The 25,883-nt window shown below is 43.6% G+C and overlaps 2 protein-coding genes across 3 annotated transcripts in view; both read left to right on the top strand.

Moving 5' to 3' along the window:
* Positions 1 to 25,883, top strand: part of LOC5504126 (CD109 antigen) — a 47,733-nt gene that overhangs the window by 20,471 nt on the left and 1,379 nt on the right. Inside the window, exons 15-36 of one of the 2 annotated variants that reach the window (XM_048721250.1) lie at positions 2,614 to 2,676; positions 2,938 to 3,132; positions 3,719 to 3,868; positions 4,683 to 4,823; positions 5,304 to 5,379; positions 5,958 to 6,087; positions 6,462 to 6,579; positions 6,800 to 6,913; positions 8,315 to 8,551; positions 8,844 to 8,898; positions 9,645 to 9,728; positions 10,454 to 10,630; positions 11,241 to 11,322; positions 12,143 to 12,299; positions 12,687 to 12,761; positions 13,224 to 13,398; positions 13,709 to 13,914; positions 15,079 to 15,237; positions 16,160 to 16,285; positions 16,713 to 16,850; positions 17,710 to 17,784; positions 18,252 to 18,354. In XM_048721250.1, coding sequence (XP_048577207.1) covers positions 2,614 to 2,676; positions 2,938 to 3,132; positions 3,719 to 3,868; positions 4,683 to 4,823; positions 5,304 to 5,379; positions 5,958 to 6,087; positions 6,462 to 6,579; positions 6,800 to 6,913; positions 8,315 to 8,551; positions 8,844 to 8,898; positions 9,645 to 9,728; positions 10,454 to 10,630; positions 11,241 to 11,322; positions 12,143 to 12,299; positions 12,687 to 12,761; positions 13,224 to 13,398; positions 13,709 to 13,914; positions 15,079 to 15,237; positions 16,160 to 16,285; positions 16,713 to 16,850; positions 17,710 to 17,784; positions 18,252 to 18,354 — 2,836 coding nt within the window. Of the gene's footprint in view, positions 1 to 2,613; positions 2,677 to 2,937; positions 3,133 to 3,718; positions 3,869 to 4,682; positions 4,824 to 5,303; positions 5,380 to 5,957; positions 6,088 to 6,461; positions 6,580 to 6,799; positions 6,914 to 8,314; positions 8,552 to 8,843; positions 8,899 to 9,644; positions 9,729 to 10,453; positions 10,631 to 11,240; positions 11,323 to 12,142; positions 12,300 to 12,686; positions 12,762 to 13,223; positions 13,399 to 13,708; positions 13,915 to 15,078; positions 15,238 to 15,509; positions 15,552 to 16,159; positions 16,286 to 16,712; positions 16,851 to 17,709; positions 17,785 to 18,251; positions 18,355 to 25,883 lie in introns of those variants that run through there. The other variant, XM_048721251.1, reaches the window with a different exon arrangement.
* LOC116607019 lies at positions 18,383 to 25,100 on the top strand. The gene is made up of 2 exons (XM_048721253.1): positions 18,383 to 22,721; positions 23,396 to 25,100. The coding sequence occupies exons 1-2, from the start codon at positions 21,864 to 21,866 to the stop codon at positions 24,608 to 24,610; spliced, it is 2,073 nt and encodes a 690-aa protein (XP_048577210.1). The 5' UTR covers positions 18,383 to 21,863; the 3' UTR covers positions 24,611 to 25,100.

A 25,883-nucleotide genomic window follows, 5' to 3' on the forward strand; every position in this document is an offset into this window, starting at 1 on the left:
AGCAACCATCTCTTTCATAGCTCCTCGTGCATATAGCTAAGTATGTCAACCACAGAAGTCAAAGTAAGTTCATCAACTCTCCCTTCTTAGCTCCTAATACTTACAGCTACAAACCTCTACCCCAGCAGTAAAGGTAGGTTTAGCAACCATCTCTTTCATAGCTCCTCGTGCATGTTACCTGTTACCTGTCCTCCTAGTGCCGTATGGCACATAGGGCCTTCACAGTGCTTTTCCACTTTTCCCTGTCTGCTGCTTTTGACCGCACCTCGTCCCAGTTCCTCCACCCCGCCTCGCCTCTCTCCCTTTCCACAGTCCTTCGCCATGTTGTTTTGGGTCTTCCCTGTTTCCTTCTGCCTTCTGGTGTCCAAGTTAATGCTACGCTGCAGTCATTTTCTCTTCCTTGTCTCAACACGTGTCCGATCATTTTCCATCGCCGTCTCTTCACTTCACTGCTCAATTGATGTACTCCAGTTCTTCTCTGTACCTCTTCATTCGTTACATGGTCTTCCCAACTAATCTTCAATATCCTTCTCAAACACTTCTGTTGGAATACATCTAGCAGTTTATCATCTTTCTTGTTCATCTTTCACGTCTCGCAACCGTACAATAAAACCGAAAGTACCAACGACTTGTAGATCTTTATCTTTGTCCGTCTCATGATCTTCTTTGAGTTCCATATACGTTTCAGCCTTGTGTACACACTCCTTGCTTTTGATAATCTATTTCTGAGATCTTTCATTCCACCACCCTCTCTGAAAACTTTTGCTCCTAGGTACGTAAACTCGCTGACAACTTCGATTTCTTTTCCATTTATCACAATATTTCCATGCTCTTTGGCATTTATCCTTAGCATCGTCGTCTTCTCTAAGTTTATTTTCAATCCCGCTCGCCTAGCCTCGCCGTCCAGCTTTGCTGTCTTCTCCTGAATATGGTGTTTTGTTGAGGAAAGCAATGCTATGTCGTCCGCAAAGTCTAGATGTCCAGTTTAGATGTAAATTTCCATCACATTCCACTTTCTCCTTTTCCATCTGACCTTCGCAATATCCAGTCCATGACCAATAGAAACATAAAGCCCGACATATTGCAGCCTTGCTTTATCCCCATCTTTATGTTGAACCATTCTCCTGTTTCACCCGGATCTTCGACCGCACACTGGAAATCTTCATAAAACAGCCTCACAATACGTATAATCTTCTCTGGAACTCCATACTTTTCCATAATCATCCACAAACTCTCACGATGGACTGAATCGAAGGCTTCCTCAAAGTCTATGAAATTAACATACAAAGTTGCCTGCCACTCATTCACTTGCTCTATGATGTTTCTCAGTATAAATACTTGCTCCGTAGTTCCTCTCCTCTTCTATAGCCAGCCTGCTCTTTTCTCAACTTTTTGTCAACTCCGTTTCGTATCCTGTCAATAACAATTCTTCCAAGTATCTTACCTACGATGGACAATAAGGTGATTCCTCGTGAGTCCTTACATTCTTTCAAATTCCCTTTCTTTGGTAGCTTTATTATAAGCCCTTTCTTCCAGTCATTTGGGATGGTTTCATGCCTCCACACTTTTACAAGTAGCTTATGCACTCGCTCGGCCGAGAATTCTGGGTCTGCCTTCAGCAACTCAGCTGTGATATTATCTATGCCCGGCGATTTTCCATTCTTTAGTGTTGTGATTTTATTTTTCACTTCTCCGAAAGTTGGTTCATTGACGGATATTTCCTCTATCAATTCTCCGAATTCAAATTCAACTTCATCCTCCGGTTCTATGGGGTTATCTGGTTGCTCTCTATTTGATACTTCCCTAAAATGTTCTGTCCATCTCCTCTGTATTTCGTCTTTTTTGCTGAGAAGGTTACCGTCCTTATCCAACATTGCGGTGCTGTGCCTAGGTCTCTCGTAACATAGTTTCTTCGTCAATCCATATAAGGTCTTCATATGTTGGCTTCGCGCCGCCTTTTCAGCTTCAGATGCTATCTCCTCTAACCATTTCTTTTTGTCTGCCTTCAAACTTCGCTTCACTTCTCTGTCTTTTTCTCTGTACTTTTTCCTCAATTGCCCCTTAACTCTCTCCGATCGTGTACTCAATATTTTCTCATACATCTATTGTCTTTCATTTATCAGACTCTCCGCTAATCCATGGTTTGTTCTTCTTTCGTGGCATGGTTTGTTCTTCTTTCGAGGGCAACTAAGCTTCAAGCACTGAAGCTTAGTTGCCCCCCTCCCTTTTCTTAGCTCCAGGCTCAGAATCAAATGAAGAATGGTTCCCCCTCTATCTTTTTTCCCTTGCTCCCCCTCTATCTTTTTTCCCTTGCTCCTACATACAGCTATTGACTTGCTCCTACATATAGCTAAAGACTTCTAAAGTAGATTCATCCCTTCACCCCTTCTCCACCCTAACCCCATAGTGAAGGGTTTCTTCCCTCCCTCTTTCCCCTCCATACATAAAGCCACAGACGGCTTCCCTCACAGAAAATAATGAATTAGCCCCTCCATCTTCTCCACTGTACGATTTACTGAAGCCTCAGTGTTCTTAAAGAATATTCTCCAACTCAAAGGTATCTCTACCGTAAAGGCGTTACAAGAGTTTCATGTACGTCGTGATTATTTCCAGGCTGGAGAGGCGATACAACTCTCGTTGAAGAGCAGCTTCAAGTTGTCCTACATCGTCTACCTGGTAAGCTTTATTCCTATGATACAAAATCAGATATTATTGTATGATCACTTATTTTTGTAACCTAGGGATGACTCCCTTCTGCGTTTTGGATTACCTTCACGTCATCCTAAGAATTTAGAGGAAGAATGTTACCCTCTCCTCCCAAATTAAGATGGACACGATTCATCGAGTCCAATAAACGATGTTTATAGCTTTCAAAATCCATGATTCAGTATTAGTTTTTTTTTTATTATTATTATTCACACCCTTTCTCGTATTCAGGTTTTGAGCAGAGGGAACATACGGGACATGAGGTCCCAGTCTATCACGGGCGGTGCTACCACAGCCACGTTCAGCATTGCGTCGACCCACGTCATGGCTCCATCGGCCCAAGTAGTCGTGTACACAATCCGTCCCGAGGGGGAGGTAGTGGTGGACAGTTTGACGGTCACCGTTGAAAAGCCGTTCGCAAACGAGGTAGGAATCTGAAACCTGATGTGTTTTGTGATTGTGGTCACAGGATGAAACGTTTTTATTCATTGTCTGCCGACGTGACGGAAAAACCTAGAAAATGCGCAATTCGAGATAGAGAAAGAAGACGCAATTTATTACAATGGCCATCGGTTCCTTGTATTTCGGACTGATTTTCAAAACACAAATAATGTGAGGCTGAAATGCACATACCCAGATTTTGGCTTTTTAATTTTTCCTTGATCATCCTCCTTGTGATATGTATGGGCTGAAGGACGGAAAGCAATTTCAATGACACTTTACAAAAAGTCGCATTAATTTAAAAAAATCGTATTAGATATTTTTTGGTTGCTATTACTCACTAAGTACTTAGAGAAATTTTCCGCCTTAGTAAATGTAAAGTGGGCTTATACAAAGCGTTATGTCATGTATTTTCTGTCATGTTCGTCTACAAGTTTCAATGACTATTAATACCCCCAGCAAATCCGGGCAGCGTGCCTGATTATCGCGTATTATGTTCCGTGTTACCCAGTCTTATTTGAGCTACGGATTTTTTCGCTGTGGATTTTTTCGTATACTTTCCACCCTTAAGGTCAGCGTCTCGTTCAGTCGAGATTCCGCGAAGCCTGGTGACCAGGTCAATCTACTCGCCACAGCAACCCCAGACTCCTTGGTGGCATTCCGTGTGGTGGATAAGAGTGTGTTGCTGATGGATAAAGACAATGACATCACGTGTAACAAGGTAGAGCATCTCGTGTAGTATATGAAAAGTATCACGTGTTATACGGAAAACATCACGTGTTTAAAGGGTAAGACATCACGTGTAACAAGGTAGGGCATCACAAGTAGTATATGGAAAGTATCACGTGTTATACGGGAAAACATCACGTGTTAAAATGGTAAGACATCACGTGTAACAAGGTAGGGCATCACGTGTAGTATATGGAAAGTATCACGTGTTATACGGGAAGACATCACGTATAACAAGGTAGTGGTAACAAGTAGGTGTTGCAGCGAGAGATAACTTACAATACGATAACGTTTGATAATGCTAAGCTTGGATGATTTTCATTGTTGCTTTTACCTCGGGCGCTTTCTCCTGGAAATAATTATTCGGGTATTACGGAAGTACCAACGTGTTGGTTACCGTGGTTACGTGTTGGTTACCGTGGTTTTGTGTTGGTTACCATGGTTACGTGTTGGTTACCTAGGTGAGGAGAGACATTCAAGAAGGGAGGCTACTTGTAATGGAAAATGCCCTCTTTATTTGGTAGTTAAAATAGCAGGGTTTCCCTTGTGGAAAAAGCCTTGTTCTTATTTGGGTAGTGTTGCGAGTATTTTCTCGGCTCCCATAGGTGATGGGTCGGTGGCCACTGAAGGAAAATGCTCTGTTCTTATTTCGCCCAAATACTTAGCGGGTAGTGTTCAAACATGTTGTCGGTGCCAATAGGTGCTGAGTGATATTCAAGGGTATTTTCCTTCCGGAGGCTACCCCTGGTTAAAAATGCCCTGCTGTTATTTGTGTAGTGCTGATAGCATGTTGTCACCGCCCATAGGTGCTGAGTGATATTCAAGGGTATTCTCCTTCCGGAGGCTACCCCTGGTGGGAGTGGAACTGGTTCGTCCCCGGCCGTCGCCGCCGTCGCATGGTCATGCCTTTTCCTGTTTCTGGTCAAGACGCCAAGTCCGTATTTGAGGTATGACCGTACTGTCGATGAAAAGTATAAATGAAGTATAAATCCACCCACATACTATTACGAATCTCGCAATTTAATTGGCTCCCGTACTCACTTTTTATTGAGCCATAGATATGGCTCTATTGACTCATAGAAAACTCAAACTCGTAGTCTAATATTGTTAAATATAAAAATAAGAGAAGCGATCTACACATTAGAAGAACGGTCTGAGCTTAGATGCGTGTAACCCATTATGTAAATATTGTTAGAACTACGTGGAACCCAAAACCTTATAGAGTAATCGAGTAATAGAGTAATAGAGTGATCAAGACGGATTGACGATGTAGGGCGGGGGGGGGGGGGGGGGGGGAATCTTTCATACTGACTTCTCCGCCCCCTATATGAAAATCGTGAAACCGGCCTTTATGGTACTTTTATGGTACCTTTTTATGGTACTTTTACTTTTATATCACTAAGACTCGATTGCTTTTGTGTGCACAGAACTCTGGCTTGCTGGTTTTGTCGAATTGCTTGGTGTATTCCGTTCCTTCGTCGGATTACCCGTATTTACGAAAAGGTAGCCTTCCTTTTTCAACACCTTAGATTTCATAGACAAGTTGGACATTGATATATGATTATTTCATTGTTATAATTATACAAGGGGCTTATCTACAATCGGCGAATTAAATTATGATAATTTTTTCAATGGAAAACGCTTTGGTTCGTATAGGTTGCACCCCCCCCCCCCCCCCAAATCCAATGACAGAAAAAATAAATATTTCAATGAAAATAAGCCCATTCTGACAAAATAAATCGCCGATTGTAGGGGAGGGTTCGTATAGGTTGCACCCCCCCCCCCCCCCCGAAATCCAATGAAAAAATAAATATTTCAATGAAAATAAGCCCATTCTGACAAAAAAAAACTCTGGCTGATTTGTGAGCGCTGATGTGATTGCTTAGTGTTGAGTGATTTCATAGTGCAAGTTGCATAGTATAACTAATAACTATTTCATCCTTTCATGTCCTGGACGTTCTGATTACTTGGTGATCCCACCAATAGACACATTTTCACTCTCATTGCTTTCCGTAATGTTTTTGTCCTATGGCCTTTTTAAAGCATTAGAATGGTCTCCAATGTTTTTATTCTGTCATCAGAGTTCGCCATGGAAGGTGTTGGTGTTCCTGTATCGACCGATGCAGCAGCTGGGAAACAGCCACTCGCTGAAGTTTCTAAGGTTCGAACGCTTTTCCCGGAAACCTGGGTCTGGAGTGAAGTCAACGCGAGGTATGTACACTTTTCCTGGAAATCTGGAAATAGATGTATTTAGCTTGTGATAGCTTATCAGGCGCATACCAAGGATTAGCTGAGCGGGAGGGGGGGGGGAAGTCATAGGTATCATGTGGAAAAAGCATGACCCACATTTTGGCCGCCGAGGGGGATGCGCGCGCACCCTGCGCACCTCCCTGTGTACGCTCTTGCTTATTGTGGACACGTGACCTCTGACTGAGAAGAGGGATTCACATTCCCCAATGTAGAGAGCCAGGTTTTTTTATATCATCTTCAGTAAAAAATCACAAGTTGACGTGGCCTGGGTTTGAACCCGTTAACACTGAGCTATCGCACCACTCTTGCTGATTTATTTCCCTTTGTTTGCCCAGTTCGTCCGGCCAGGCAGCGATCTCAACAGCTGTTCCAGACACCATCACCTCGTGGGTCGCAAGCGCGTTTGCTCTTTCACCGACTACAGGATTTGGCGTGGCCTGCAACCCATCAAAGGTAGCCAAATTTTGCCTTGAACTTTCTTCTTACATAAATAAAAAGTGTAGTATTTAAAATAGTAGACAACGTTTTGATTGCTCTTGTTCTTTGATTGTTCTTGGTCAAGAGAACTCCCAGTATTTAATATATTATATTTGAAAAGAGTCGACTTCCAGTATTTTATATTCGTGGACATCATTCTCTCCAGTCCTTATTTGTCCCCTTTCTTATGCTGTAGCTTCAGGTGATGCAGCCGTTCTTTGTGTCGCTGGATCTTCCCTACTCCGTGATCCGAGGAGAGGAGGTCGCCATAAAGGCACTTGTCTTCAACTACCTTCAACAGCCTCAGGAGGTATTTTTTGTTATTTAATAATTGTTATCATCTTACATTATAATTATCCTTATCTTCATTTAGTTGTCATCATCATCTTAGTTGTAATCATCATCACTATTGTAGTCATCATCAACTTCATCATCTAAGGCCTAGATTAAACGGTGTGCCAGAGTCGCACCGTTCTGGTTCGGTAGAGGTTCGATCATAGAGCGGCCCTACAATAAACGTCGAATTTTGTGTTTGTTAACTCCCATGGGTATGGGGTGTAACAATATAGTCATTAGACACAAAATACATGTTGCTTTGTCTTATGACGCTAAAATGGAGGTCAGAACACGAAGACTAGAAATGACTAGAAAAGCCTTCTTGGTCAGAACAATATGGTGTAATAGGAAGAGGAGAATGAATTGATTACATGCCGCAATATATTGGATAAAGAAAAGGCGACGACTCCTGCTGCGTCTTCTGTTTTTTCTTTAATTACAAAACAGCATTTCGCATGAAATGCACTCTCATTTCGTGTCCCCGAAACAAAAGCTGCACATCTATACCCGACTCGTCGAGTCCTCAGGTAATGATTTCCGAAACGCCGCTATTTTCACATACGGCTACATACGGGCTTTTAGGTTACATACATGGTCTCAGGGGAGTTATTGTCAATTGGGCGCATGCGCGAAGAACGGGGGGAGTCGGTAGTACTCTGCACGGGTAGCTCCTTTTTTTATTGTTGTTCAACCGAAACGATTTGCATTGATTATTAACTAATCTGCATAATGTAATCGTTATGACTGGTGCGACCTTGGAGCACCGTTTAATTCCTCGCCGTACCAAAGTCGCATTATCCGACTAGCCCAGCCGCTCCAGAAAGTTGGTGCGACCTCCTTATTAATTCAATTTCGTGCGCAATAAACGGCGTGCTAACGTCGCATTATCTGTCGAACTTTTCTTTAATCTAGGCCTTAGTTGTCGTGATCGTTTTTGTCGCCATCATCATTTTGGTCGGCATTTTCATCTTTATCATAATCATATTATTCCGCGCCATAATAACCATTGTCATCATCATCATCACCATTGTAGTCGTCACCAACATCATTATTATGGTCGGCATTTTCATCGTTGTCATCATCATATTTATCAGCAACATACACCATTTTAGTCACCATATTATCATTATTATTATCATCATATTATAGCATGGCCAGTAAAACCGTGAACACCAGAAATATGCATTGAATGTTTGTTCCGACCAATCACTCGCGAGATATTCAAATAGAAACACGTCTCAACAAATCTTATTGTCTGAATCTCGCATCTGATTCATCAAAACACAATAAAAATTCCACACACGGTTTTACAGGTTGCCATCACCATATCATTATCATTTTATCATTATTACTACCACCATCATCATCTCTTCAGGTTACAATCACCCTGAAGGCCTCTAAACACTGGACCATCATCAACGAGCTAAGCCCCCGAGGTGCGCCCGACCAGGGAGAGCCTAAAGACACCGAGTACAAGATGACCGTACCCGCTAACGAGGGCAGGGCAGTGTCTTTCCCCATCACCCCCAAGACCCTGGGTACCATACCGATCATTGTGCAGGCCCAGTCAGTCAGCGCCGCAGATGCCGTCCAAAGAATTCTCATAGTCGAGGTAAGCCACAGGTTACCCGCCCAGTCAGTTAGTGCTGTTAGGGGGGAAGGGGATTAGGGTTTGGGGCAGCAACCCCCCTCCCTCCCACCCCCCGAGGGATCCTATGAGTACACCGGTCTGATATATTTTAATATAAAAAACTTCATGATAACTAGATGTTGGGGTGTTGAGGCTAATGATAAGTTCAGATACAGTAGGTCCACTGTTTTGATATTGTCCACTGTTTTGATATTGTGCTTGCATTGTTCTGATGTCTTAATGCACTAATTTTATGTTCAAATTATTTATTCAGCCGGAAGGCGTGGAACAGGAATACTCTTACACAGTGCTAGTAGACCTTAACCAGAGTAAGTATGATCACGTGACAGAGAAAGTAAGATCACGTGACGGAGAAAGTATGATCACGTGACATGGAAAGTATGATCACGTGACAGTAAAGTATATGCACATGACAGTAAAGTATAATCACGTGACAGAGAATGTGCGACCACGTGACAGAGAATGTGCGACCACGTGGCAGAGAAAGTATTATCACGTGACAGAGAATGTGCGATCACATGACAGAAAAAGTACGATCACGTGACATAGGAGACGGAGAGACAACGACGTCGATCACGTTAGCACGCGGATGAATCTAACGTGTGTTCTCGAAAACAAGAGAGCACAAGGAACATATCGCGATAAGAGGGCGTCGCCGTCGTAAATCGTCGCCATACGTTTGTCGCGCTCTCGGGTCTCGCAGTCTGGGAATCTATAGAACCCATGGTGGACCAGTTTGTTTTCTCGCAGTAAGCGGACCAGTTTGTTTGGGCCATTTTGTCGGCTCGCAGTAATCGGTAACCCATCGTTTGGTAAGCAGGATGTATTCGGTTCCTTCGGTGCCCTAGGGAGGCGTTGCTATTTTGCTATGCTAAGTCGTATGAACACCAGGCCATCTGGCTATGACTTTGTCAAAAAGCAACAGTTTCGATCTTAAGCCTACTTGAGGCGCCTTCGATACCTTCGAGTCGACCACAATTCTACTAATTCGTAGTTCAGGATTCCAGCAGGGTTGATACCCTTCCTGAATCTATTCTTCTTTATTCGTCTATAGCTTCGTCGTTCTCCAAGTCCATTGAACTCGCTGTACCTGACACTGCAGTCGAGGGCTCAGCCACGGCCAAAGTCACTGTCGTGGGTAAGGTCACGCTCGTGAATATTAAAGTCCATATAACCTTTCAGAAATGATAGACTTTGTCAATTCTTTATATTCATCTTCCAAATGGTATGTGGTTCGTATGGACCCTATAAAACACGCGTTCGCATTCGCATTGTGTGCGCGCGCTGCATTCGCAATCAAAAATGGCGACATTCTCACGAGCGCGCGCTGTTTTTGAAACCTACAACAAAACGATATTTTCTTTTTTCCCAATACAATTCCCGACTTTAAATTATTCTTCGCTTCATTGTGGGTAGCATTGCAATAGAAAACAATTCGCCAATATTTTGTGGTATTGCCGTCTCTGAATTTTAACGGATTTAAGAAAAATACGTTGTTTCAGGTTTTCCCGCCAAAACTTGGAATTATTCACTCGATTCAATCTCCTTTCGCGCGGCCAGGAAAGTTTTCAAAGATCTGTAGAAAATTCAAATTTCAATAAAATTCAATTCCCTTTCCAGAATTCGAAAGTTTATCTATGCTTTGTTTTGGCTAGATTGATATAAGTGAAAGGTTTTAAGAACTTTAATTAGATAGTTCTTCTTGTTTCCAAGAAAAAGGATGTTTTATCGAAATAAGCGCTTTCAATAAAATGCAAAAATTCAGCTAAGCGATCATAAAGCGGACACTTTCATGGTCACAAAGCTAGCGTAAAAAAATATATATGTTGTTTTTCCATGAATTCCCCTCGTTTTCTTGTACAGGCGACATCATGGGCTCATCCTTCAGCAATCTCGATAACCTTCTGCGCATGCCGTATGGGTGCGGTGAGCAGAACATGGTGAACTTTGCCCCAAATATCTTCGTGCTCAAATACCTGACTGCTGTTAAGCAACTGACGCCTGCGATACGCAACAAAGCCGAGGTCTTCATGATTAAGGGTAAGAATGCTTGCTTGCTGTGGTACGCAACGAAGCCGAGGTCTTCATGACCGAGGGTAAGGGTGTGGGCTTGCTGTGGTATGCAACGAAGCCGAGGTCTTTATGACCAAGGGTTAGGGTGTGGGCTTGCTGTGGTATGCAACGAAGTCGAGGTCTTTATGACCAAGGGTATGGGTGCGGGCTTGCTGTGGTACGCAACGAAGTCGAGGTCTTTATGACCAAGGGTAAGGGTGTGGGCTTGCTGTGGTATGCAACGAAGCCGAGGTCTTTATGACCAAGGGTAAGGGTGCGGGCTTGCTGTGGTACGCAATAAAGCCGAGGTCTCTTTGACCAAGCGTAAGGATGCGAACTCGCTGTGGTATTCAATAAAGTCGGGTTTTTTATTAGGGCTTTCTGTGGTAATAAAACCCGGGATAACCAACAGGACCAAGGTCTCCTGAGTGTCACATGGTGCATTGACGCCATCTTTGTCTGTTGCTAGGTTACTGGGGGCTAAAACACCCCCCATCTGCTGACGTAATATTTTTCTGTTGCTAGGATACAAGAGGGAGCAGATGTACCCTTACCCAGAGGGGTCATACAGTAGTGACGTAATCTTTTTTGTTGCTAGGTTACCAGAGGGAGCAGACATACCGTCACCCAGAGGGGTCATACAGTGCGTTTGGCGAGAGAGACAAAGAGGGAAGCATGTGGTATGTGTAGGGAGGTCGACTGGTCTAGGGAGGACGAAGGTAGCAATGGCAGCTAGGCAGATAGAAAGGAATGTGTTATTGCATGGCTGCTAATTCTAGACTCGTATCAATGGAGTAATCAAATATTATACTAAAAACAGATAAAAATAAACTCGTATTATCCCTGAGCTGTATTCAATGTAAATGCATGCAAATGAGGATAAAACAATGCACTTGATTTATTTGCATTAATTTGCATTGAATACGGCTAATTGATAATATGACGTTTGAACTTAGCCTAAGGACATTACTAATACTATCCAGTCAGTATCCAGTCAAGTTTGCAGAACAAACGTCCGCTTCCACAATAAACCATCAAACTGGAGTTTTTAAGTCATGTTTTGGTGAATACAGCTGAAGTGTACCAAACTCATTTAAATCTTTTTTTTCCCTGCCGCCAACGTCATCCATATTACCTGCCAACTCCATTGTATAGGTTTACAGGGTGACGCAACATGATGTAACAAGCATTGTTAGTCGGGCCAGAAATTTACCAATTCAAAAATAAATTAATTTAAAATTAATAAAGTATTTGACAATGAAAATGGTTGAATACTCTGATACTTTGATAAGTTTTGCTTTTACATTAAGCCTTTTTAAAATTATATGCTGTCATTGTCATCTTCACTCAGAATTTACCCATGGTGCATTGTAATTTACCCCTGGTGCATTGCAATTTACCAATAGTGCATTGAAATTTGCATATCATGCATTGTAATTTACCCATTGTGCATTATAATTTACCTAGAGTCCATTAGATACTTATAGTGTTTATCTACAGGTTGACGGCCTTCGTGGTAAAGTCGTTTGCTCAGGCGCGAAAGTACATTTACATAGACGAGAAAGCCCTGGATCAAAGCATATTTTGGATGGTCTCCAAACAATCTCCGTCTGGTGCCTTCCCTAAAGTAGGCACCGTACACAGCTCCTATCTCAAGGTACAGAATAACCACCACAAGGCTTAATGGGTCTATGGCATGGGTTTCCCCTGGGCCCAATGCACAGCTCCTATCTCAAGGTACAGAATAACCACCACAGGGCTTAATGGGTCTATGGCATGGGTTTTCCCTTGCGCAATTGTTCACTTCAAGTGATAGTTCCATTCTGTATTTGTTTTAGGGATGGTCTGTTTTAAGAAGGGTTTGTTTTCTGGGTGGTTTGTTTTAGGGATGATTTGTTTTAGGAAGGTTTGTAGGGCTAGTGATAAAGAGCCTTCGAGTGATAGTTACATTCCGTGCTCGTTTAAGGGAGGGTTTGTTTTAGGGAGGGCTGTATGGCCACTGATAAAGACGCTTCAAGTGGGTTCCATTCCGTGTTCGTTTTAGGGAGGGCTGCAGAGCGAGATTGCTCTCACTGCTTTCGTCGTGATTGCCCTGGCGGAGGCCAAGAGTCAGGACAAGGTATGTGGGCAATGCTGCCGTTGCTTGTCATTGAACATTCTTGTTGCTGTTAACAACGGCTATGTTGACAGTGATGATGAGGGTGATGATGATTATGATGAGATGTATACGATGGATATTATGACAAGGATGATGCTGCTGATGATGATAAATATGATGATGATGCTGTTTTTATGAATTTTATATGATCAATAGGATGTTATTAATGATAGCCCAGGCTCTTATACCGGGCTACCGGGCTGCTTGTGCACGGAGACGAAGTGAAAAAGTTTGGGATCTGGGACGAGCTCCCCCCCCCCCCCCCCCCCCCCGGTGTCGTCGCAAATCTTATCTTGATGAGAAAGTCTGTTGACGAGTGTTGTGTTTCTAAATGATGAATTCAATGATACTGCTTCTGATGGCGATGATGATGATAAGCGATAATATGTTAACATACCTAATAAGTACCCCTACGTCCATCAGGGGGCCATATCCGCCCAAGCCAACGCCCTTCGCTACCTCGAGACCAATCTCCAATCCGTGATCAGCAAACAAGACGCCTACACCCTGGCTATTTGTACCTACGCCATGGCGCTTACAAACAGCAGGTCGCTTAGTAAGGCCAGGACAGCGCTGACGGGGCTTGCAACAGTCAAAGGTGCGCCACAAGAGCTGGTAGAATTCTGTGACGACCTGTTATATATTGATTGCGTGACAGCGTGATGTTCCAACTGAAAAATTGCGTGACTTGCGTAACACTGTTTCGACTTGCGTGACACTGTATTGGATTCGCCTTGCGTGACATTTTTGTTTATTGAATTATCTGATCATTTTGGCATATAATCCTTTTATTATTTCATGCTTTAGTGATAAAATGGAGCGGTTTTTATTGTAGAATGGGTCAAAATTTGCAATGATTTAAAGGGGGTTTTTAGTTCGCAACTGACATTCCCTGCGCGTTCTTTCAGATGGTACGATGTACTGGACTGACGGCAAACAAGACAAACTAGCCGGCCCTTCACGCCCGTACTACAGACCCAGGTCAGCGGACATCGAGATCACGGCTTACGCCCTCCTCGCCATTGGGCATAATAAAGACGTGCAGACCGGGCTCCCTGTGGTGCGATGGCTGTCCCAGCAGAGGAACTCGTTGGGAGGGTACTCGTCTACTCAGGTACTTTATCTATTGCACTGGGAGAGCCCCTACCAGCGGCGTGTTCTATTATATATGGTACTCGTCTACTCGGGTACTTTATCTATTGCACTGGGAGAGCTCCTACCAGCGGCGTGTTCTATAATATATGGGACTCCTCTACTCAGGTACTTTATCTATTGCACTGGGAGAGCCCCTACCAGCGGCGTGTTCTATAATATATGGTACTCGTCTACTCAGGTACTTTATCTATTGCACTGGGAGAGCCCCTACCAGCGGCGTGTTCTATAATATATGGGACTCATCTACTCGGGTACTTTATCTATTGCACTGGGAGAGCTCCTACCAGCGGCGTGTTCTATAATATATGGGACTCCTCTACTCAGGTACTTTATCTATTGCACTGGGAGAGCCCCTACCAGCGGCGTGTTCTATAATATATGGGACTCATCTACTCAGGTACTTTATCTATTGCACTGGGAGAGCCCCTACCAGCGGCGTGTTCTACAATATATGGGACTCATCTACTCAGGTACTTTATCTATTGCACTGGGAGAGCTCCTACCAGCGGCGTGTTCTATAATATATGGGACTCCTCTACTCAGGTGCTTTATCTATTGCACTGGGAGAGCCCCTACCAGCGGCGTGTTCTATTATATATGGGACTCATCTACTCAGGTACTTTATCTATTGCACTGGGAGAGCCCTACCAGCGGCGTGTTCTACAATATATGGGACTCATCTACTCAGGTACTTTATCTATTGCACTTGGAGAGCCCCTACCAGCGGCGTGTTCTACAATATATGGTTCTTCTCCGAGATCCCGAAATGCCCTGTCGCTTAGCGCATTCAGAAGGCAATTGCCTATCTCTACCTTTTATAGCTTTGATGACATAGAAACCCAGTGTTAATCCGTCGCTCTTTTTTCTGCTTTTCCTTGACTTGGGCGTATATTAATTTGCTGAGGGGGGTGAGCACTAATGTGGAAAAGGCCGTTTTGCATTGTTCTTTACTTTGGTCTTTGATTTTTTTATAAAATGGTGCGCGAAAGCGAACACTGTTTTCTTTCTATTAATCGATTTTCAAGATTGGTGGATATTCATATCTGACATATCAACTATTCACATTCTATCCCCTTGCCCGTTATAACCAGGCTCACTGTGTTACATACCTTGCTTTTTTCAGGATACAGTGGTCGGTATACAGGCCATGTCTGAGTTTGCCTCCTTCATCTATTCACCTTCTATGGACTACACTGTGACGCTCACAAACACAGACGATAATACATTCAGCAAAACCTTCACTGTCAACGCGGCGAATTCCATGATCCTGCAAGAAGCTGATGTAAGTATCGCGTGAATTCTGCTGTGAAAGCTTGTGTATTCACAGAAGAGCCCTTATAACCAATGCTTTGTTGTCATATTACCAAGGTCGAAGGCTCGTTAGAGTGTATACCAATAATCCCTTATCAATACTTCGTGTTCGGATTACCAAGGTCGAAGGCTCGTAACAGTGTATACTAATAATCCTTAAACGACGCCTTGTGTTCGGATTAGCAAGGTCGGAGGCTCTTAACAGTGTATACTAATATTCCCTTACCGATGCTTCGTGTCCAGATTACCAAGGTCGAAGGCTCGTTATAGTGTATACTAATATTCCCTTATCGATGCTTCGTGTCCAGATTACCAAGGTCGAAGGCTCGTTATAGTGTATACTAATATTCCCTTATCGATGCTTCGTGTCCAGATTACCAAGGTCGAAGGCTCGTTATAGTGTATACTAATATTCCCTTATCGATGCTTCGTGTCCAGATTACCAAGGTCGAAGGCTCGTTATAGTGTATACTAATATTCCCTTATCGATGCTTCGTGTCCAGATTACCAAGGTCGAAGGCTCGTTAGAGTGTATACTAATATTCCCTTATCGATGCTTCGTGTCCAGATTACCAAGGTCGAAGGCTCGTTAGAGTGTATACTAATATTCCCTTATCGATGCTTCGTGTCCAGATTACCAAGGTCGAAGGCTCGTTAGAGTGTATACTAATATTCCCTTATCGATGCTTCGTGTCCAGATTACAAAGGTCGAAGGCTCGTTAGAGTGTATACTAATATTCCCTTATCGATGCTTCGTGTCCAGATTACCAAGGTCGAAGGCTCGTTAGAGTGTATACTAATATTCCCTTATCGATGCTTCGTGTCCAGATTACCAAGGTCGAGGGCTCGTTAGAGTGTATACTAATATTCCCTTATCGATGCTTCGTGTCCAGATTACCAAGGTCGAGGGCTCGTTGCGCATCACAGGAAAGGGTCGTGGTATCGGGATTGTCCAAGTGGGCGTGTCCTACCACGTGGACAAACCGCCTGTCGAGGCCAATTTCAACTTCACCATCGAGGTGAGATGTACTGTATGGAGGTCATGTTACGTCTTCAAATCATTCAATAACACGCAGTATCATTTTTAAAACAAAACTGCGACGGCATTTCAAGTAACCTCCGTCTTGTAAAGTAATTTTATTTGTCTCGAGGGTTTGTGTGTGTTGTGTCACACGTGTAACACATGTCACGTGATTGTCTGCAGGAATAGTGTGATATGTGCCGTGATTTTTTACTTGTAGGTGTTGTGACAAGTCACGTGATTTTTACTTGTAGGTGTCACGTGATTTTTTACTTTCAGGTGTTATGTGACAAGTTATGTTTTTTTACTTGTAGGCGTTGTGTGACATGTCACGTGATTGTTTGCTTGTAGACGTTGTGTGACATGTCACGTGATTGTTTGCTTGTAGGCGTTGTGTGACATGTCACGTGATTGTTTGCTTGTAGGTGTTATCCGAGGGCAAGTATGACATGGAGACTCGAGCGTGCGCAGTGTGGGGAGGTGAAGGCGACGGGTCAAACATGGCGGTCATGGAACTTGGCGTCTTCTCTGGCTTCACACCGGATAGGGAGTCAGTTGCTAAGGTAACGGCTACACGTGATCGCTATCTGGCAAAAATGAGGCGTTTTCAAATTGCAGTGTTCAATCCCATGCAAGAGTGACAGTCGTTTATCATGCCATGTGGAGCGTTAAGATATTTACAACATTTAGATAAAAGGGATTCATATATTTTTAATAAAGCTCCATTTAACCCCCCCCCTTTGAACCTTTCTACCAAAACAGAATGCTCCTGATGAGATTAGTACAGAACATGCCGTAAAAAGAATATTTTTTTTTAAAGATATGTAGTTTTATGTGTTTTATATATTTACCTCTGTGTTTATATGGTACATTTGATTTTTTTACCACCATAGTAGGAGTAGTATATGGTCACTAGCAAATGGCACCTCGCGTACAATATGACACGTGGTCGCTCTCAGCCAATGGCAGCACGCGTACAATGGGCCTCGCGGTCGCTCTCAGCCAATGGCAGCACGCGTACAATATGCCACGCGGTCGCTCTCGGCCAATGGCAGCACGCGTACAATTATGCTACGCAGTCGCTCTCAGCCAATGGCAGCACGCGTACAATATGCCTCGCGGTCGCTCTCAGCCAATGGCAGCACGCGTACAATATGCCACGCGGTCGCTCTCAGCCAATGGCAGCACGCGTACAATATGCCTCGCGGTCGCTCTCAGCCAATGGCAGCACGCGTACAATATGCCTCGCGGTCGCTCTCAGCCAATGACAGCACGCGTACAATATGCCACGCGGTCGCTCTCAGCCAATGGCAACACGCGTATAATGTATGACTTGGCTAGTTTTAGCCAATAGAATTGGCTTGTTGTGTCACGCGGTCGCTATTAACCAATGGTAATTCGAGTACTATGTGTTAATTTCAGCTGCTGGTCGACAAGCAGAACTCTGTCAAGCGCGTGGAAGACGAGACCCGCAAGACAGTGGTCTACTTCGATACGGTGAGTTGCTATGGTAAAGAAGCTTTTGGCTTTCCTTTGGTGTTTAATGTTTGCCTTTTTGGTGTTTAATGTTTGCCTTTTTGGTGTTTAATGTTTGCCTTTTTGGTGTTTAATGTTTGCCTTTTTGGTGTTTAATGTTTGCCTTTTTGGTATTTAATGTTTGCCTTTTTGGTGTTTAATGTTTGCCTTTTTGTTTGCCTTTTTTACCTTCTTTCTTTTGTCTTCGCGCGTAATTCCCCTGAGGATGCGTTAAATGAACGATTATGTTTCTATAGTTGTCGCTTTCAAACGACTGCTTAACGACTGTCCTTTTTTTCTTTTCCCTATCCTCTTTTTATCGACGAATATTGCTTATTGTTTTTATTTTATTTTACCATTCATCTTATTTTGCTGCTCGACTCCTGTCCGATTTCTGGTCCCCTTCTTCCCCTGTCCGTTTAATCGTCCTCTCGTCGCGTTTTTGACAGATCACCAAAAGTAAGACGTGCGTGCAGATCCGCTATCAGCGCGCCTACGCCACTGGAAAAGTGCAGGCGGTACCCGCGGCGGTCTACGACTACTACGCTCCAGGTATTCATCATGGCACTGGGTTTTTTTTTTTCATGGCACTGGGGTTTTTATCATGGCACTGGGGTTTTTATCATGGCACTGGGTTTTTTTTCATGGCACTGAGGTTTTTATAATGGCACTGGGGTTTTTATCATGGCACTGGGTTTTTTTTTTCATGGCACTGGGTTTTTTTTTTCATGGCACTGGGTTTTTTTTCATGGCACTGAGGTTTTTATCATGGCACTGGGGTTTTTATCATGGCACTGGGGTTTTTATCATGACACTGAAGTTTTTATCATGGCACTGGGGTTTTTAACATGGCACTGAGGTTTTTATCATGGCACTGGGGTTTTTATCATGGCACTGGGGTTTTTATCATGGCACTGAGGTTTTTATCATGGCACTGAGGTTTTTATCGTGGCACTGGGGTTTTTATCATTGCACTGGGGTTTTTATCATGGCACTGGGGTTTTTATCATGGCACTGGGGTTTTTATCATGTCACTGGGGTTTTTATCATGGCACTGGGGTTTTTATCATGGCACTGGGGTTTTTATCATGGCACTGGGGTCTTTATCATGGCACTGGGTTTTTTTTCATGGCACTGAGGTTTTTATCATGGCACTGGGGTTTTTATCATGGCACTGGGGTTTTTATCATGGCACTGAGGTTTTTATCATGGCACTGGGGTTTTTATCATGGCACTGGGATTTTTATCATGGCACTGGGGTTTTTATCATGGCACTGGGGTCTTTATCATGGCACTGGGGTTTTTATCGTGGCACTGGGGTTTTTATCGTGGCACTGAGGTTTTTATCATGGCACTGGGGTTTTTATCATGGCACTGGGGTTTTTATCATGGCACTGGGTTTTTATCATGGCACTGGGGTTTTTATCATGGCACTGGGGTTTTTATCATGGCACTGAGATTTTTATCATGGCACTGGGGTTTTTATCATGGCACTGGGTTTTTATCATGGCACTGGGGTTTTTATCATGTCACTGGGGTTTTTATCGTGGCACTGGGGTTTTTATCGTGGCACTGGGGTTTTTATCGTGGCACTGGGGTTTTTATCGTGGCACTGGGGTTTTTATCGTGGCACTGGGGTTTTTATCGTGGCACTGGGGTTTTTATCATGTCACTGGGGTTTTTATCATGGCACTGGGGTTTTTATCATGGCACTGGGGTTTTTATCATGGCACTGGGGTTTTTATCATGTCACTGGGGTTTTTATCATGGCACTGAGGTTTTTATCATGGCACTGGGGTTTTTATCGTGGCACTGGGGTTTTTATCGTGGCACTGGGGTTTTTATCGTGGCACTGGGGTTTTTATCATGGCAACTTTCCCCCGACCACCAAGAGTGCCTGGGAAACATCATGTTAGATTGCGGGAGTTGCGTGAGAAGAGTTATCATACCAATCTTACGTGAAGGAGACTGCTACGCCTGGCCTGAGTGTTGGCGTTATCGTACCGATCACATGTAGAGAAGAGAATTTAGGCTTGGTTCACAGTATTACCTGAGTGTGGGCTATCGTATCGATGTTTTAGCGGACGTACATTGAGCTTTGTGTGAGCTATCATACCGATCAGATGAAGAAAAGAGTGTTGGCTTATTTTCATTGTATAACGTGTGCGGGGGCTAACCGAGGGCGGATTGTAAACACTGTTTGACCTTACCCGTTAGGCAAAATATGGAAACCTTCAATGAAACTCATCAATCAATTCTCTCCGTGTGTGTTGTTTACAAGATCCAATTAGCTCGATCACCTCTCATCTGGTCTAATGTTTCGTGTCCTTGGAATTATATTTTGTTTTACCGTGCTCTAAGCAAACACTGTTTGACCTATAAGGCCTTGCCCGTTACCAAAATATGGAAACCTTAAACGAAACTCATCAATCAGTTCTCTCCGTGTTTTTTGTTTACAAAGATCCAATTAACTGTCTCGATTACCTTTCATCTGGTCTAATGTTTCGTCTCCTTGGAGTTATATTTAGTTTTACCGTGATCAAGAGTACAATTCAAAGGGAAAAACAAAGCATAACGAATTTGTTTTTTTGTGATCTGAAAAAAATTCATGAAAATAAGATAACAGCTTAAATATGTTAGTAATGGAATATGAACCTATGTGATGTTGTGTTTTATTGTCATTTCCAATTAAAGCTGTAAGAATAGGATTTCCTCCATTATTTACAGTAAAATCATCAATGATATCGATTACGTGCTTGATGTTGTTTGTTATGTGTTTTACTTTCCTCTACATCATCTACACTGTTTTCTTGTTTTGCCAAGTTAAAATTCTCCTATCAGTGTTTTGATTTATCTTAATTACATCTTTAAAACCAAAACATGGCAACCACTTCCATTACCGCAGATACTATACTTGTTCCATTTATGCCTATATCATTACGACCCATTCGTCTTCGGTTTGGCGCCCTTCGAGACAAATTGTACCACCACTCACTATTTGGATTGTAGGCAAAATAAGCGTAGAAAAATCGATTCTTATCGCATAATTCCCGCGGGGGAAGGCTCTTTTAATTACAACCCGTGTTTTTCACCATGGATAGTATAATAGCTCTAATGGCGTTTCGATTAGAAAACATTCCCAAAATCTGGTTTTAATTGTTTCTCGATGAAAGGCGAGACGAGTTATAAGAAAGACTAAAGTGATAGTTATAGAAATTGGTTTAGCACAACTTTGATAAAAACGCGGTGACTTTTTGGGGTGGGAATTTATCATGCGGCGCAAGAAACAATGAATGTTTATTGTCGGCGGAAGTCGACGAAACTGAGTCTCTTTAATTTAAAGGCTGAAGAGGAAACGTTATTAAATCTTTTGTTTCGCTCCCCGTGAATTTTGTTCTCTTATCTATTCGATATTCACTGTAATAACGAAATATCTGGCGTTTCGTAGATGGAATTAACACATGTGTCTTCTTCTTTCCTTTGAGAATCAAAACAGAGCTTTTAACATTTTGACATCTACTCGGATTTCAGCCTAAATATACTTCTTTTTTCCATCGAAAGCGTCCTCCTAGGCGCCCGTCTCCAAGTAGTTTTGGAATCTGCTCGTTTGCCGGTGCAGCTGTCGTGGTCTGATTTATTTAGGCACGTCCTTAACACCTTTTTCGCCCTTACAGATTTATCACCTTTTAGTCGCTTGAATTCTTTGTGGTCCACACACCTGAGAGGAATTTATAGATTACCCCAGAAATGCCCGTGATGTCAAACATTAATCGATTTTTAAAGTTCTCAGTTCACACTGGGCAGTGCCGACTTCAGTGCATTGGAAACCTGAAGAAATGCGCAGAGGTTGGGGGTTAGAGAGTACGGATTATCGAGATGAAATCTCTGCCGCGATGATGAGCTTGCAATGAATATTTTCCGGATGTATTTTTGTTTCGCAACGTTTGTTCCTAAGGTGTTTTGCGTTTCGGGAAAACGCACTTTGCTAATTAGCGATTAATACCGTCATACACGGCTGCTGTCGCACAAAGGCTATTTTGGCCCTGTTGTTTGAAGTTAAGATGAAGGAAGAAGGTGCAGCTAAGATGGCGGAGACAACACAAGTTGATTTTGAGGTTGTGGATCTGGCGTGTGCATTACTGCTTTACAAGAACAGAGAACAGTTCATGGAATCGGTCGCTTACGAGTGCGAGAAAGTGGATGACACGTTTAGTAAGGCCGCTGAGAGCTGGGGGAAATGGGGTGAGGATTATTTTCACTGCTTTTGGCTGATCCAGGAGGGAATAACCGTATTAACTGACGGTGTCAAGGAGTGTGAGGGCGAAGAGTTTGCAAGCGAGTCTAGGGCAAGCGGTGTTTTGAGCGAGTGCAGCGAACACGATGTGCTCGATACCTCGAGGCCGTTATTGCAACGCGAAGAAAGCTCGCCAAATGGATCGACCGTGTGGTGTGGGTCGAAACACGGAACACCGACAAGACCTGCTAATCTGTTTCAAAACAACTCGCTGCATTATAAGGCTGTCTCCAAGGAGAGCGTTTCTAAGGCGGTTGTCGAGATCGAGATGGTCGAAATGAAGTCGCGGGCGAAGAGAATGTCAAGTAGCTCATTCAGGCGGTCGGGGGGTTGCGAGTCGATCAATGGAGCTGATTATTATGATAGTTTTCGTGCGACTCTGTGCACCCCAGAGAATGATCTGACCGCCACTGAAGACGAGGAAGACCACCCCCTCGCCCCTTCCCCTGACAGTACTGCTAAGAACACCCAGGACTCCGCCTACCCGGGTCCCCATGGGCGGAATTTTAGGAGGATTTCCTTGTCAAGGTATAAAGAAGCGACAGAGAAGTTTCGAAAAGCTAAGAGAATGATGCGATCTCTACCCAGGGGGGAAACATCCCAAGTCACATCATTTTCTAAACAGGTAACGAAACTAAACTAAAACACAGAAAGAGCCTTTGTGAACGCACCCGCAGACAGAACTTATACCATCTTCATTATCACCATCATCATCATCTCCACCATCATAACCATCATTATCAACTTCATCATCATCATCACCACCACCACCACCACCGCCGCCGCCGCCGCCACCACCACCACCGCCACCACCACCACCGCCACCACCACCACCGCCACCGCCACCATCACCATCTTCATTATCACCATCATCATCATCTCCACCATCATAACCATCATTATCAACTTCATCATCATCACCACCATCATCATCACCACCATCATCATCATCATGATCACCACCATCATCATCATCATCATCATCATCATCACCACTATCGTCTTCACCACCATCATCATATCACTATCATTATTGTCATCACAATCATTGTCATCAAAATCATTATTTTTATTATCAACATCAAAATCATTACCGTAAAGTACACCAGCATCGTTGTTTTCATGAGATACTCATCAAGATAATCATCATCATCATCATCATCATGATATTTGCTACCCTCCTCATTATGATCGCAAATGTATCGTCACCATAATCGTCATGATGATAACCTCTATCTTGTACCCTTACCCATCGATGTATCATGTAATTAATCTCTACTTATACACACATGATGACAGGTTCGTCGAGCGCGCCTGTGGCTGTCAGCGGTTATACTCTCCTATCTTGACCGCGCATGCGCCCACCAAGCCCAGCAACTCTGTAAGGAATTCGTCTCCCACATGAACGCGCTGGAATGCGTCAAGTGGATCTGCTCTAAGAAACTCGAGACTCCATCGGGAATCAAGTCGCTACTGACCAAGAAGCTAAACGGAGGTAAATGGCGACGTTTGTTAGAAAAGTTCCACTTTGTCAACTACATAGTTTGGCGATACCTAATGATCACTGAAGGTAGACTAGGATCAGGCCAAGAGCTCGGTATCCCTGTGGTAATCACGGACAAGGGAGCTGCGCACCCGATAGATGACTGGCGCATGCGTGATAAGTGTCAGACCTGCGTGGAGTTCGAGCGCAAGACGCCTTACTCATGTGCAGTAGCCGTCAACACAAAAGATGAAATTCTAATCATAGACTCCTTGAATGACGTCACCGTCTTTAGCTCCGACGCTAAGATGCTGTTTACATTCAGCGCGGCAACGCGCCGTCACAAAAACGCTCGCTGGATGGTCGGTACTGACCAAGACGATCGAATATACATCGGGAGCTGTCTCGGGATTGGCTCGGAGCCCTCTCGGCCCATCTCTATATTCAACGCTCACGGCGACCTGATTGACGAGCCCGAGTTGCGAGGCTACTGGGGCCAGTACCATCTTTATGCTGTGACCAGGAAGGCGCTCATACTTTGCCTGGCCGTCGGCACAGCGATTGGTAACCGCGTGTTCGTCCACGATGCCACTGGTAAGCATCTGACGTCATTTCCGGTAAACGAGATCTCGTATCCGAAGCATTTCACATGCGGGGACGAGGTTGTGGTCGTGTGTGGGGCCACGTCGCTCCGTTCAGACGACATGGCGATCCAGACATTCGACCACACCGGACAACAGCTTTTTTACTTTAAACCCAAGCTGGACTTCCAGCGTATAGCCTTGGACCCTCTGTCCGGACACATCTATCTGGTCGGGACCCGGATGCTCTACGACTATCGATATCTACTGTGCGACACGATCATATTGACCGGCGAGCTGAACATTCTCGGAGCGGACGGACAGTTGGTGCAATCCGGGGTCAAGTTAAGGTGGCCCTTTAGGGTCATTGCCGGTCTGGCCGTTATGAGGAGTGGGCTGGTTGCTATGGTGACAGTGGATGAACCTTATTGCGCAATACACATTCTGTGACCTTGACCTAGCGACCAGTCTATATAATCGTATTACCGTAATTCATGGCAATAGTGATTATTAGTACTCTTTGATAAAGTGTAAGCAAGTTGCCATTATCCGGTCCAGGAAATATTTGGATAGGGTTAGGGTTAGATCACAGGAAACCCACACACTCCCACTCGGAATTTCTCAGTATTTTTACATCGCTATAAACTAATAAATCATTTTGTGATTTTGCATTTTTCGTGAACCGCAATAAATTGTAAATTACAGAGTTGATTACTTTACCAAATATAGTACTGGCGACGTAAATGCGCGCAGATTATTACGAAAATAAAGTACCATTTGCAACATAAACCGTGTCTCAATTATTGTACGCTTAAGACCCAGCCGTGATATTGCGAAGAAGAAAATCATAGTGAATATTATTTCACTAGGGCCACGTAGAGGGTATTTCCATGGTACTAATTTACATCATCGACTATTCAGTCAATCAATCTTTAAACCAGAAAAACGAAAACATTTTACTTTTCAGTTGTCGGGCGATTGTAAGACAATTTTTTTTTCAGTATTGACTTGTTTATCACATGCAAAGTAACTCAGATAAAACAAATGCGCGTGAGTAGGTATGTGTATTGAAGGATTAGCACCCATCTCTTGCGAGTGAATGTGCGCAATGCATTACTTGCGCATGCAGTGTGTGTTTTCATGTGCGAAGTGCATTTTATATGTGCGTAGTGCGTGAATAAATGTGCAAAATGCGTGTTTTTATTTGCGCAGTGCGTGTTTTTTTATGCGCGCAGTGCGTGTTTTTTTATGCGCGCAGTGCGTGTTTTTTTATGCGCGCAGTGTGTCTATGTGTGCGCGTAGTGTATATGCGCTGAGCGTTTTGTAAGCACGCAGTGCGTGTACTGTATGTTGGTGTACTGTATGGTCGGTATATATAAGCGCAGACGTATTTATTTATATTTAGTTTTATTTTTGCTTATTTAGTTTTAGTGTAAACGCAGGTCTGCATATCTATGCGCAGACGTGTTCATGCGTGTTTGAATGTGCGCAGGTTGGTATATAGGGGCTTAGACGTATTTATGTGTGCGCGCAGTGCGTGTATGTATGCGACAGTGCGTGTTTTAGTGTACAAAGACGTTATTTTGTGTACGCAGTGCGTGTTTGAGTTTGGGTAGGCGTGTGTTTGCGCAAATCTGTATGTACGTGCGCAGACGTGTATGTATATGCGCAGTGCATGTTTGAATGTGCGCAGGTCTGTACACATGTGCGCAAGGTATTTGTT

The sequence above is a fragment of the Nematostella vectensis genome, chromosome 13, assembly GCF_932526225.1.
Source record: "Nematostella vectensis chromosome 13, jaNemVect1.1, whole genome shotgun sequence".
Taxonomy (NCBI): domain Eukaryota; kingdom Metazoa; phylum Cnidaria; class Anthozoa; order Actiniaria; family Edwardsiidae; genus Nematostella; species Nematostella vectensis.

Excerpts from the sequence above, each read along its gene's own strand:
- LOC116607019 (XM_048721253.1), top strand. The coding sequence starts at position 21,864 with ATGAAGGAAGAAGGTGCAGCTAAGATGGCGGAGACAACACAAGTTGAT. Across the intron at positions 22,722-23,395 it reads TCACATCATTTTCTAAACAG|GTTCGTCGAGCGCGCCTGTG; the intron begins GTAACGAAACTA and ends ACATGATGACAG.